Raw genomic sequence first — 13,135 nt, 5'->3', positions numbered from 1 at the left:
CAGCCGTTTGTTACTTATGTTACGCTAATGCCTATCAGAAAGGTGTAGGGCTAGGGACTGCTATTACGTTCATCAAAAGTCTTCAGTAAATGCAAAGCGCGTTCACTATCGTTAAATCATGATTTTATCACGTAGCCGCAGCTGCACGACACGCTGCTGCGGTGAAGCTCCCGACATTCGGGTGTTCATATCTCAATACATATGACGAAGTGTTCAAATCTACCAATATTAGTCTCATTGAGGTTAAAATTTTGACAATGTTGCACAGTCCTTCTAAACACACGCTGTAACCAAGCTGAAAATTCCAAGACACCCATAATCCACATAATAACTAAGCAGGAAGCTGTCTCAGAGCTGTTGTTTGGCACCTTGAAATTGTCACGAAAATGCAGCTAATAATCTGGAGAATGAGAACATTTTATTTCTTTCGAAATTTCACGGTTTAATAAACCTTTACAATTTCAATACACGATCTTTTCTGGCCAATGTCCAATCTAGAACTAACTTCATCACAGTCGACATTCTTTTGTCAGACGCTAAAAAGTAGGAAGTGATTTCTTCACTCAACAAACAAAACGATGTTGAAGTGTAAAATCCGTATCGACGACTGCTATAAAACATGTTTTACTGCGAGTATTTACCATCGTATAAAATTATATTAGGCGCTTAAAAAACTTACGGGATGTGAAGTTGCCTACGAGGTGAGTGCGTATATAAAAACAGCGTTTCATCTACAAATTCCAAACTGCAGCTTTCAGATATATATATATATTTTCTTAGCTTCACATTGAAATCGAATTACAGCCATTACTTCAGCATTATTATTGTTATGTATAATTCGATTAGCACAATACAGCAACGTAAATTTGAATTTTAAAATGTTACAATTTACAATGTACTTTCTTCAAAATAATGGTAGCAAAACATGAAAGCAAGTAAAGGAATTTATGGTTGAATGGTAGACAAGATGAAGATATACAAAATGTTACAATGTGTTTATTAGTGTAATTCCTGGTTTGTTCTCAAAAATTATAATATGGACTTCGGTCTTTAAAGTCATTTTGAGGACGTTGGCCTCGTTACTTGTTTGCTCTAAGTCTCTAAAGGAGAATTTCACTTTTATTTAACTTGATGTTGGACGGTTTTCACCCTAACAAAAGAATATGGGCGAACAGAAAATGTTATTAGTGGTTCCATTTTATTTTAACAATCATTACAAGCTTCAGCTGACTTATCCCTAATAATGAATAATCACTTATAGTAATCAGGACATATATGTACCTTTATGTAATATCAAACCAAATATATATTTTTTGCTTAAACATCTTACATCCCCTTATTAGTATGTCTTAAGCAGTGGCATACGTTTTTGTAATAGTTTAAAGATAATTGTATCATGGTTAAAACAATCCAAGTTAATAAAGTCAAATTCTCCTTTAATGCAGTAAAATTGTTTGTTTATGGTGTACTCTGCTTTAAGACCTACACAACGTTCAGATTTCACAGGAGGCCAACAGACATGAAAGGGAATAGGGAGTAAAACCAAACTACAGTGATATATGTATTCCTGTGAGAAAAGTGATGAAATACATAGCTGATCATCAAGAGGAAAATTCCACCATGAAAGAGTTGTGTGGGGGTTGTGTTAGTTTCTCGAAGCAGATAGGTTCCAGACCATGGTCACCATAGGACACCCCAGTGATTCCAAGGAGGACACCGAGACCATCATGCCTCAGGAAAAACACACGGAGAGAAGAAGACTTCTGTCCCACTCCCAAACATATGGAGCCATATATGGGGACAGCTTAGACATTACAGGAGATACCTGCCCAACTTGTCGTGGAATAGGACGTATTCCAAGAGGTAGTGAAACTCACTAGCTGTGTCTGAATTTTACTTTCATGTTGACATTGTAACCATTCACAGGTTGTTATTCAATACTTGTTGGGATTTTGGTACTGTCTTTAATCAAGACTTGTTGGGATTTTGGTAGTGTCTTTAATCAAGACTTGGTTGGATTTTGGTAGTGTCTTTAATCAAGACTTGGTTGGATTTTGGTAGTGTCTTTAATCAAGACTTGGTTGGACTTTGGTAGTGTCTTTAATCAAGACTTGGTGGGACTTCGGTAGTGCCTTTATTCAAGACTTGGTGGGACTTTGGTTGTGTGTTTCGTAACATAGTAATAACACCCATTTGTTTTAAAAGAAATTAGTCACTTTCAGTTCTCTGTGAACCTAAATTGAACAATGCAACTATGTGTTCTGTGCTATAATGGTGACATGCCGATAAAGCAGTGTTTCGAACAGAAATAACCCAGCTTACTGTTTTCTATATAGGACACGATCAGCTTGTGGCAGTCATTCCATGTTCTGATAAAAGACTAAGGCCCAGCCGCACGTAAGTGTGTGTATGCTTGTTTTTGTGTCTCATTGTGTGTGTGTGTGCATGACAGTGTAATGTGATTTACAAATTCAAGACACTGTGTTGAGTATGGTTATTGATGTGTTGAAATAAAAAATTGCCATATGTTTGTGGTTGTTAACACTCTGCATTACCTTCATCTCAGTGGTGCTCCATCCGCTGAACTGCTTTCTCATCCTCTTCTTCCTCATCCAGGAAACTGTACGTGTCTATCTCAGTGGTGCTCAGTCTGCTCATCTGTTTTCTCATCCTCTTCTTCCTCTTTCCACGGAGTGTCTCACTGTCCTCCGTCGCTGTCCAATCAGTGATGGTCTTCTTTACCCCCAAAAGTGTTGAAATGCAAATCACGGTGAGAACGAGATAATACAGACTACCGTTCCAAAGTTTGGGATAACTTAGGCATTTCCTTGTTTTCCATGAAAACATATGTGAAATTAGTTTGAATAGGACATATAGCAAAATGCATAGGAAATATAGTCATTGACAATTTTTGAAATAATTATTTTTAATTGAAATAATAACTGGGTCAAAGTGCTTTCGTCAAAGAATCCTCCATTTGCAGCAATTATAGCCTTTCAGACCTTTGGCATTCTAGTTGTCAGTTTGTTAAGGTAATCTGAAGAGATTTCACCCTATGCTTCCAGTAACACCTCCCACAAGTTGGATCGGCTTGATGGGCAGAATATCAGCTGACTGCTTCTTCCCTAAATATTTTTTGCTTAGTTTGGAGCTGTGCTTTGGGTCATTGTCCTGTTGTAGGAGGAAATTGGACCGTACACAAGGTATGACGTAGCGTTGCAAAATATAGTGACAGCCTCCCTCTTCAAGATCCCTTTTACCCTGTACAAAACTCCCACTTTACCACCACCAAAGCACCCACAGACCATCACGTTGCATTCCACCATCCACCATGCTTCTTCAGTCCAGTGTCTGTATTTTGTTACCCATCTTGATCTTTTATTTTTATTGGCCAGTATGAGATATGGCTTTTTCTTTGCAACTCTGCCTAGAAGGCCAGCATCCTGGAGTCACCTCTTCACTGTCGACATTGAGACTGGTGTTTTGCCAGTACTGTTTAATGAAGCTGTTAGTTCAGGACCTGTAAGGCGTCTGTTTCTCAAACTAGACCCTCTGATGTATTTGTCATCTTGCTCAATTGTGCACCGGGGACTCCTTCTACTCTTCCTATTCTGGTTTGAGACAGTTTGCACTGCTCTGTGAAAGGAGTAGTACACAGTGTTGTGTACTACTCCGCAAGATTTTCAGTTTCTTAGCAATTTTTTGCATGGAATAGCCTTCATTTCTCAGAACAAGAATAGACTGACGAAATTCACAATAACGTTCAGGCCATTTTGAGGCTGTAATCAAACCCACAATTGCTAATGCTCCAGATACTCGACAGTTTTATTGCTTCGTTAATCAGCACAGTTTGCAGCTGTGAAACATAATTATAACCAATTCTAATGATGAATTAGCCCTTTAAAATGATGAACTTGGATTAACAAACACAACATACTATAGGAACACAGGACTGATGGTTGCTGATAATGGGCCTCTGTACGCCTATGTAGACATTCCATTAAAAACCAGCCGTTTCCAGCTACGATAGTCATTTACAACATTAACAAGTGTACACTGTATTTCTGATCAATTTGATGTTATTTAGAGGGACAAAAAATGTGCTTTTCTTTAAAAAACAAGGACATTTCTAAGTAACCCCAAACTTATGAATTGTACATAAACATCAGAGACAAACTAGGGTCAGTCATTGCTGTCTGTCGTTTGAGGTCATCATGATCACTTTGTCCTTCCTCTTCTAGAATGTCCTTAATGTCACCAATGAGAACTTTGCGACCATTGGAGTCTTTGACTTTGATATGCAAGTGCTGATCGCCGAAACAGTGGTGGGCAGGATCAAGGTATCTAACATGACTGCTGTCAAACCACGTTCGGTGAAAGCGGTGAGTTTACTCTTGTTTCATATAAATCACGATAACGTTGTTCTAATACTCTGTTTTTCCTTTATGGTCCCTTGTGAAGCTCTTGGACCATATCTACCAGTCTTATTGAATTTGCTGCTCTGCTTTATGTTCCTCCAGTATGCTGTTGTCATACCCATACAGATAGACGATCCAGGCCTGAAGTAAGCATGTTGTTTATTCTCATTTATATGTTCAGTGTCATTACGTTTATTGGTTCTAAAAGGAGCATTAACGTATTCTCAGCCAGAACCCGTTTGAATTAAGCTCAAAGTATGTTTTCTGTTTTGGTAAAATATACACACCCACCCATTCACCTGAATGTGCATCCAAACTTTTGGCTGGTGCTGTATGCTTTCGTTATGTAATTCATTTTTATGATAATAAATGTTTTAAAAACCCTTCTGTTTCAGTATTTACTGCAAATCGACCTCCATCAGGATTCACACCCTGTTCTTGCATTTGCAGTGAGTATCTCACTCAATTTGAAGATATGTTGAGGGCCAGACACAAACAGATCTATCTTACTACAAACACCTTGAGGGACTTCAGCCTCTCTGAACAACAGGCCCAGCCTCAGTGCTTGTCCATGTCCCATTGACTTCCGATTTCAACATATCTCGATTGGATTGACCCCGGCACTAACAAACAGACAAAACGATCCTGTACTTCTAAGAATAATTGAAACCATACCTTTGCTTCTTCGTGATCTATTACAGTGTAACCAATCCTATTTAATAACCATCTCAATGGTTAGCAATAACTCACTATCATTTGAACTTCTACAAAGTTGTCTCTGCACATTTTTAAACCAAACACTGTGCACTTAGAGATCTCAGAAATAACAACGTTAATGTCCCTTTTTTTGTAATCCACAGAATGACAGTGAATGTATCCTACCTAGCTCACACAGAGCAGCTATCTACAGACACCTATGAGTACATTGATTGTGGAGGCAACACCACCATCCCCCACCCTATTGGGAAAATGACTTTTTTACAATGAAAGCCTGGCATCAAGGGATCCATGTGTGACAATATGTATTATAGACTCGACAAAGGGAAATGTACAGGTATACGTTTCGTATTCCGTATTGTCTTCTGTTCTCTCCACATTATTTAATGTGTTGCGTATTCATTCTAAAGCAGTATTAGAATGATTTATGAATTTTGATGAAAATGTGAAGTGAAGTGTTTTGTTGGTTGTTTTCAATATCATTGTAGGGATGTAGAACCTGTGAAAGAAAGCCAGCTGCTGTTTGTGTTTTCAAGTTGTCCTCAGCAGTTATCGACATGCATGTGCTTAATTCAATTAACCTTTGGTAACCTTCCTTTGTAAAAGGGTAAATAACATGAAGGCTATCATTTGAGCGAAAGGAATCTTTCAGGTGTGACATATTTCCTTGACAGGGTGTTGACTATATGCTCCCATGGGTTTATAGGAACCACCTTTTAAAAATGTTTTTAATGAAGACATGAGAAGTTTGTTTTATTGTTTGCTTTCTGTCCTGCAGTGGTTACTGTTTATTGCAATCCAATGTAAGGGTCTCTCTCTTGGTCCCTGCATGTGATGACGGCTACATGATAATCCAGCCAATGTTGGGATTGTGCCATCACCTGTTGGAAGTACTGTGTGGACCGAAACACATCAGTCATCTTCATGAATCTGATATAGTCAAAATCCATCCGGTTATATCAGGTTCCTGGGACATTGCCTAATTTTACTTTCAACCTTCTGTCAGAAAAATGTTAGCCGAGATAGAACGACAAGAACAGTTCCACCATTTCACCATTATTCCAAGAAAGAGGCCACACTCCGTTATGTCAATTTCTGAGATTGAATTCGCTGAGCACACAGTAGATAGGGGATTGGTTAAGGTTGTCTGTATTCCTCGGCTGTGTGTGATGACGTGAACTCACTGTGTATCTCTTGTGTATCTTTGCACTGTAGCTCTTTGTTTGCGTGCAAACACACGCCGTGCATACTTTTACCTACTCATAAAAGAAAGTGGTTGGTGTTATGAAGAAGTTAGATTCAGTATGTTGTGTGGACAGTTATGACCTCTACCAAGGGAGGGGAATACTTCAACCGATGGCACATCCAGCACTTTGGGTTTAGGGGTCAGGACTGGTATAGCTGATGTCTGATGGTGGCTTACAGGGGCTCGTCCCATTGTTTCCTTTTATACCATCCAGAAGAGAGGTCATCACTCTTATACATGTTTTGATTAGATTTTGTTTGAAATGCCCTCCTTGTCAAGCAAGCCGGGGCTCTGACAGAAATTGCTTCTGTGTCATGTATCTTGTCCATGTACTGTAATGTCCATGTTGCTGATTAAAAGAACCGGTGTGACAATATTGATTATTGACAGAAACCTAACAATGTGTCCCTGCCATATGAACAAACATTACACGGCCAAACGCTGCGTTCCCAGTGCAGGGCTGCCCATGTAAAATACAACGCCCTGTCGAGGAAGAGTGTCAGACCACACAGTGAACTAGGCAGGATCACTGCCCTGACCAGGGAGTACTGAACACTATAGAGGCTGAATACATTGTTAACATTCAAAGAATTAGGGATTCAAAAACTCTGGATACATTTTCCTGAAATCCTTGTTGGAGATTTTGGGGTTTCCCGCTCATACCTTTCCTACCAGGATTTCAATTCTTGTAGAGGTGTTAACTGTAGCCTTTACAGGCTAAGGTGGGTCTCATCACAGACTAGAACAGAATAACTGTCAGTAATAATACACTCAGATGATATATTGGATAATGTTCATATTCAAATTAGTTTTCTCTGTTTGAAAACATGCATTGTACTCAACATTGACTTTCCTTAATAAAACCATAAACATGAACTTGCCAAAGAGCTCTACAGACAGCAAAAAAAAAGCAGCAACAGCCCTTACTGAACACAGCTCTGGCTGAAACCACCAGATTTTGGACAGATTGTCTTTCTTGGCAACTTCGATTGTTACATCATATCATAATGACAACAAACACTGAAACCTTGTTCAACGAATTCCATTACATTTTACACAAGGTGGCACCAAAGTCTGTCCATAGAATTAGAACAATGTCTATACAGTATGTAGGGCTATAATGGATTATTTTCACTGGCTGCACCAGCTACACTGGCATTAAAAAAATGAGATTTATTTATAAGTATATATATATATGTTTGTGTGTATGCTTTATCTAACGTGGTGTTGGCAAACTATAAATTCAAGCCTTCAGAGGTTCTTGTACTTTGGGACAACTGTTTTGTGTGTACATGATCCCACTGCAATATGTCTTGAGGAAACACAGACAAGGGTTTCATTTTAATGCTGATGATATTCAGCTGTTTCTCCAGACACTGCCAATTCACTCCTGGCCATTTGCCTGCATGATATAATTTTTTTCCCCCTGTGGTTAAACTCCATATAGGTTGGTACTCACTCTCATTTAAGCCAGGTTTTTTCCAATCTATCGAACATTGCAATGTTAGGGCTGCTGTCACAACCTACAGGTATTATATGTTTTTAATTATTTTAAAAGTGTATTATTATAATTAATTAATTACTAAAATATACTGTAATTAAACCAGCAGGGGGAGTACATTGTTGAGTTACGTCACCTCGGGTTGTTTACCCTAAACGGACACGACTGGTGCCCGACAAGTCATGGCGCAGCTGAGGGTTGAATGAATTCGGTGCAGACAGTTGTGCTAATTATGTAATCTTCTGTCATACATATACAGGCTAATGTAAACCATTCTGTATAAACGCTAGTGTGACGTATTAGCCCATTCACAGGTCATTGGGAAAACAAGTACTCTTAGTCATTGTAGCCCAGGTTCTCCCCCAAAATATGGCGCATGCGAGCTCATTAAGACGCACAAAAAAATTACTGACTATAACTGTAGAATCGAACGGGATGGAATTCAGAAACAGAAGATAAGGAACACAATTTGCCCCATCATTGCGGCGTTACCACAAATTCGAAATGGACTGCGCGTTTAAAGCTGGGTGAAATAATGTTCTAGCTGCATTGGAATGATGTCCCTCTTGTCTAGTTCCCTGTTTTTTGCCAACTGATATAGGTACGCCGTTTACAGGTTATAACCCGTCTTTAATCCAGGTGTGAAAAGGAAAGTAAAATGTAATTAGCCTACTTCATGTTTAACAAAAGCCTGACCAGTAAAGGCCTCTGCAAGCATGCAACGTAGAAGTTAAACTCGACTATGAAGACTTCATTCTTCACAGCAGGGCGACTTACGTCATCAATTTGGGCGCCAGCAGTGTCCGTGTAGGGCTGCCCGTTCCACTCCGATTCCACTCTACCGCCTGCTCGGTCAGCGCAGGGAGCAGACAGACATGAGCGCGCGGAGATAAACACTGTTTGGATTACTGGATATATGAATGTAATCGCTGCACTAGGATGTCATTTTTTAAAGTTCAGCAGGTCTAGAAGGTAAATATATAAATGTTTTCTTATTAATATCAGTTTGTTCCGGTTTTTACAAGATTTGCAGTTACTGCAATGACACCTGAGTTGGAATGCTATGTTCTAGTTATACCAGTAAAATATTCCACTCTGCGTGTATTTATTTTGGCAAGATAGTTTCATGTTTCATTATTTGAAATGGAGCCAGAATTACAGTGATCATTTCTAAAATACGGTTTTTAATGACGTTATTTTCTATCAGCCTATAGAGAAAATATGAGGTTTATTTAGTGATGTCCTATGTATTTTATAAAACAACACAATAGGTTTATCACAATGATCTGTATTCACAATTGCATTCAATGTTGCAAATGAAAAGATCCAGAAAACTGTCCTAATAGGATTACAGAGAAATGGCAAAAGGCAACTCTACCAACCAGTCACCCATTACACCCAATGTTCAATGGTAATGTTTTGTAATCTTGATCAGTTCAGAATGAATATGACCTCCCTGTATATTTTCTATGACTAACAACTAACAACAACTATGTAAATGCCCTTTGGTTGCCACACATGGCTGGATTACCTATCCTGTGCCCAAAACCCACCCCCCAAATCATGGCTGGATTTCCTATCCTGTGCCGAAGACCCTCAAAATCATGGCTGGATTACCTATCCTGTGCCCAAGACCCTCCCAAATCTCCATAGAGCCCCCACCCAACCCCATAAAAATAAAATAGTAATAATTTTTATTATTCCATTTACATTCATGTCTGGGACCACCAGATAGTTCTAGTCGTCTCCGTAGGCAGAACAGTTGCCTCCCAGAATGCATCAGAGTAGGCTTAAGGCCGTATCTTTGAGACTGATGATAGCAGAATAATGTCTCAATGAGTAGCATGGCTCAAAAACAGCTTTAAAAGCATTTCCTCGCTGCACTGCGGCCACATGTGCTCAATATTTTGGTGGGTGGGCGGTCTGTGCCCCGGGGACCTAAATGCTGTAGTCTGGTCCTGCTCCGATGTCTGCGGTTCTATTTCAACAGAGATAATCAATTGCTCTCAACTGTTGCTTGATTCTTGCAATTAAATTGAATAAGAAATTACTGTAAACTTTGCGCGGCCTGATTAAATGCAAACACAAATAAGCAATGATGTCATCGTACTAACCATAATAGCATTCACTGTGTTCTAGCAAAAGTGTTTAATTACGTTTCTTATCTGTTTTATTGTTTATTATTGTGGAATAGCCCCTCAGTAGTGGTGATAGCACTCAATCTCACTGTTTAGCCTTTAAATGGCAACTCATTATTTTGTTTGTGTTTTGATAGGGTTAACAGTCCTGCAGCCGACCGGTCTGCCACCTCCGCCTTTGAAGGGGGCGCCAATGCCAACCTAAACAGAAAGGATTACCCAGAATCCTCCACTTCACACGCGAGGTGACAGCATCCCACTGCCATGGGGAACCAGCTGACCGAGATAGCCCCCAGCACCCAGTTCCTGCAGAACTTCCAGGCCTTGCACGTGGTGTTGATCGGCCTGGATGCGGCTGGAAAAACCTCACTGCTTTATAGACTGAAACTCAATGAGTTTGTCGAGACCATCCCGACAAAGGGCTTTAACACAGAGAAGATCAAGGTAGCGGTGGGTGGCTCCAGGGCCATGGCCTTCCAGGTGTGGGACGTAGGGGGTCAGGAAAAGCTGCGGCCCCTGTGGAAGTCGTTCACACGGAGGACGGACGGCCTGGTGTTTGTGGTGGACTCTTCCGAGCCGGAGCGCATGGAGGAGGCCAAGGTGGAGCTGCACAGGATCACCCGTACACCGGAGAACCAGGGGGTGCCTGTCCTGGTGCTGGCCAACAAGCAGGACCTGGCCTCGGCTCTGTCCTTGAGCGAGGTGGAAAAGGTCCTGGCTGTCCATGAACTGAGCACCTCCACCCAGCACCACATACAGAGCTGTAGTGCTTTGGATGGAGAGGGCCTGCAACCGGGCCTGGAGAAACTCTACCACATGATCCTGAAGAGGAAGAAGATGTTGAAGCAGAACAAAAATAAAAAACGATGAGCTTGGTCCTGGGTGACGGGGGCATTTATCCACAGACTATGGGACCCTGAGCGGAGGTCCCGTCGCTTTGAAATAAAAGGAAGGGCTTTTTGCCCAAAAAAGTACTAATTCCTGGTGGCTCAGGGTTGAGGAGAAATGGATTTAGCCTTTGTGTGACATGCAGTATTGATACACTGTGTCTTTCATTACCTTGTATTAGCCACTCCAAAGCCCTTTGTATGCAAGCAATATGTGATAGCCACAATAGGCAGTACCTGCCTATGAAATATTGTATCCCATATGGACACTTGTTTTATCCCACCACATAGTAGAAATGTGATACAGAACTGTGGCCTCAGAGCTCCTGTAGGATTTCAACAAAACACATTTAGTATGATGTGAAAGTGAACCTATTGATATAAAACTATCAAACATGGCTATTAGCTACAGTGTCATTTATTTGGGTAGCTTTTGAAAAACTTATTCCTAGTGCATTCCCTTTATGCCACTGAGGTCAGGTTTCCATTGGATTCACAGAAATTATAAATGTTTTATATCACTGAAGAATAAATAAATCAACACACTGTATTGAATATTTCTTTCTGAGCAAATCTGCAAATTACGCAAAACAAAGCATGCATTTTAATCTGGTCCGAAATAAATTCATTGTTTTCAACAAAAATCCTGCCCTGAAATTAGCTACTAGTGTTCTGAACAGTGATATGATAAGTAAAAATACAGCTTCTCCTGTTTATAGTGTCAGAGCTATTGCTTTGGCAAAGGAATTGACCTATGGCAAATCAATCAGATCTTTCTACCTCAACAAAGGGTGTTTCCACCTCAACAAAAGGATGAAGTAGGCTAGCAGTGCAAAAGGGAAGCAGATGTTGTTTCCAGTTACCTATACATTCAATTAATACTCTCACTTGCAACAATTACAAACCCTACTCACATATAGCACTGAATATTAGACCAATATTTCCGTGACAAGCTGCATGAAGAGGCTCTGTAAAGCTGGTCTGGATATGGTACATTCATGTTCAAGTGTATTTTCCACCTATTTCAAATCGGTAATAAGGGCCTCTTTGCCTCAAGTAGATGTTTCCCTGTATTCATGGCCTGAGTCAGCAAAAGGGCTGAAGGTAGCAGTCCCCACCCCCAGCTGACATCCATTATATTATTTCCACCTCAGCTAGTCTGCCAACTGCTTACATTGTAATTCAATCATTAGCAGTGTGGTTGTGGGCAGAATCAAACAGCTTCAGGGAATAATGAAGACACATGGCAGTGGGCGTCTCCGACTGAGGCGGAGCTGCGCAGTGAAAAGACGGCATAGCCAAATGTGCATCAGTTTGAAGCATAAATTGAATCAGATGCGGAACTGAGGGACTTGACTACCTAACCCCCTCACAAATTCTGTACCACAAGACACAAGGGACAATCCTGCGAAATAATGTGTTGTGCATCCGGATCGTATGGGGACCAGCATAAAAAAGTACATAAGAGTCACTACTGTATGTAATAAGAGTCTGATTACTAATAATGTACATTTAATGTAAATAAAGGAGCACTTTTTCTTTATTTTCTAGGATAGCTACATTGGGGAACCTCGAGTTAGGAATGGCTTACAGCATGCAATGCATGATTGTAAATGTAAATTAAGCTATTAGAGGAGTTTATATAAATGAGGTTACTAGTGCGAAAGTAAAGCCTTTTTGTGTTCTCTGTTTGAAGCAATATAGCGAAAATGTATTTACGGAGGACTTTAAATGGAGGATATTAAGGTCAAAGCCAGGTTACTGAAGCAGTCCAGGGGTCACTGGCATTAGAATGAAATGGACCAAGCTAATTGAATTTTATCTTACAGTGGATAAGACCCAAGCTCCCTGCTGAGTAGTCCAATTAAAAAGACACATGACTATTCCTTGGCCTAGACTAGAGAAAACCAACCCTACTATGTATTGGAGACAGTAAAAGATGAAAGTACATCCTGATTGTCAAATAAAAACAATTTATTTTAAATCCAACTATAATGGGATTGTCCATGGAGGAGCAACAGCAGTGATGCTTAACATTATACAGACCTCATTTTGGTGAAGTTGTTGTTTTGTTAAAGTGCATTTAGCCACAGAGAAATACGGTATATTTTGGCTGAGGGTACATTGGTTGAAGCCAGAGGCGTCGCTAGGATCACAATACATTCGGGGCAATTTGAGATCCGGGGCTATTCATAAAAGACCCAGGGCTATAGCCCCGGACGCCCAGG

General features: G+C 40.2%; 2 protein-coding genes across 3 annotated transcripts; both read left to right on the top strand.

Moving 5' to 3' along the window:
- The first annotated feature begins 504 nt into the window (after nucleotides 1–504).
- tmem106a (transmembrane protein 106A) lies at nucleotides 505–6,759 on the top strand. The gene is made up of 8 exons (XM_010866527.4): nucleotides 505–701; nucleotides 1,650–1,863; nucleotides 2,337–2,397; nucleotides 2,617–2,770; nucleotides 4,242–4,382; nucleotides 4,521–4,564; nucleotides 4,814–4,867; nucleotides 5,279–6,759. The coding sequence occupies exons 2-8, from the start codon at nucleotides 1,677–1,679 to the stop codon at nucleotides 5,403–5,405; spliced, it is 768 nt and encodes a 255-aa protein (XP_010864829.1). The 5' UTR covers nucleotides 505–701; nucleotides 1,650–1,676; the 3' UTR covers nucleotides 5,406–6,759.
- Nucleotides 6,760–7,861: 1,102 nt separating this feature from the next.
- Nucleotides 7,862–11,453, top strand: arl4d (ADP-ribosylation factor-like 4D). 2 transcript variants are annotated; one of them, XM_010866517.3, is made up of 2 exons: nucleotides 7,862–7,910; nucleotides 10,158–11,453. In XM_010866517.3, exon 2 carries the CDS (start codon nucleotides 10,285–10,287, stop codon nucleotides 10,888–10,890), a length of 606 nt encoding a protein of 201 aa, XP_010864819.2. In that variant the 5' UTR covers nucleotides 7,862–7,910; nucleotides 10,158–10,284; the 3' UTR covers nucleotides 10,891–11,453. The 2 variants fall into 2 exon arrangements, with proteins under 2 accessions (XP_010864819.2, XP_010864811.2); XM_010866509.4 differs by lacking the exon at nucleotides 7,862–7,910 and adding an exon at nucleotides 8,053–8,854.
- Nucleotides 11,454–13,135: the final 1,682 nt, after the last annotated feature.

The sequence above is a fragment of the Esox lucius genome, chromosome 5 (assembly GCF_011004845.1).
Source record: "Esox lucius isolate fEsoLuc1 chromosome 5, fEsoLuc1.pri, whole genome shotgun sequence".
In the NCBI taxonomy this organism is placed as follows: domain Eukaryota; kingdom Metazoa; phylum Chordata; class Actinopteri; order Esociformes; family Esocidae; genus Esox; species Esox lucius.
Note: the sequence above shows the minus strand (reverse complement) of the source record. Positions and strands in the feature narration are given on the sequence as shown.

Bases quoted from the DNA above. Each gene is read 5' to 3' on its own strand.
- tmem106a (XM_010866527.4), top strand. From the start codon at position 1,677: ATGGTCACCATAGGACACCCCAGTGATTCCAAGGAGGACACCGAGACC. The intron at 4,565-4,813 runs GTAAGCATGTTG...CTTCTGTTTCAG, and splicing joins ATAGACGATCCAGGCCTGAA to TATTTACTGCAAATCGACCT. The intron at 4,868-5,278 runs GTGAGTATCTCA...TGTAATCCACAG, and splicing joins ACCCTGTTCTTGCATTTGCA to AATGACAGTGAATGTATCCT.
- arl4d (XM_010866517.3), top strand. From the start codon at position 10,285: ATGGGGAACCAGCTGACCGAGATAGCCCCCAGCACCCAGTTCCTGCAG.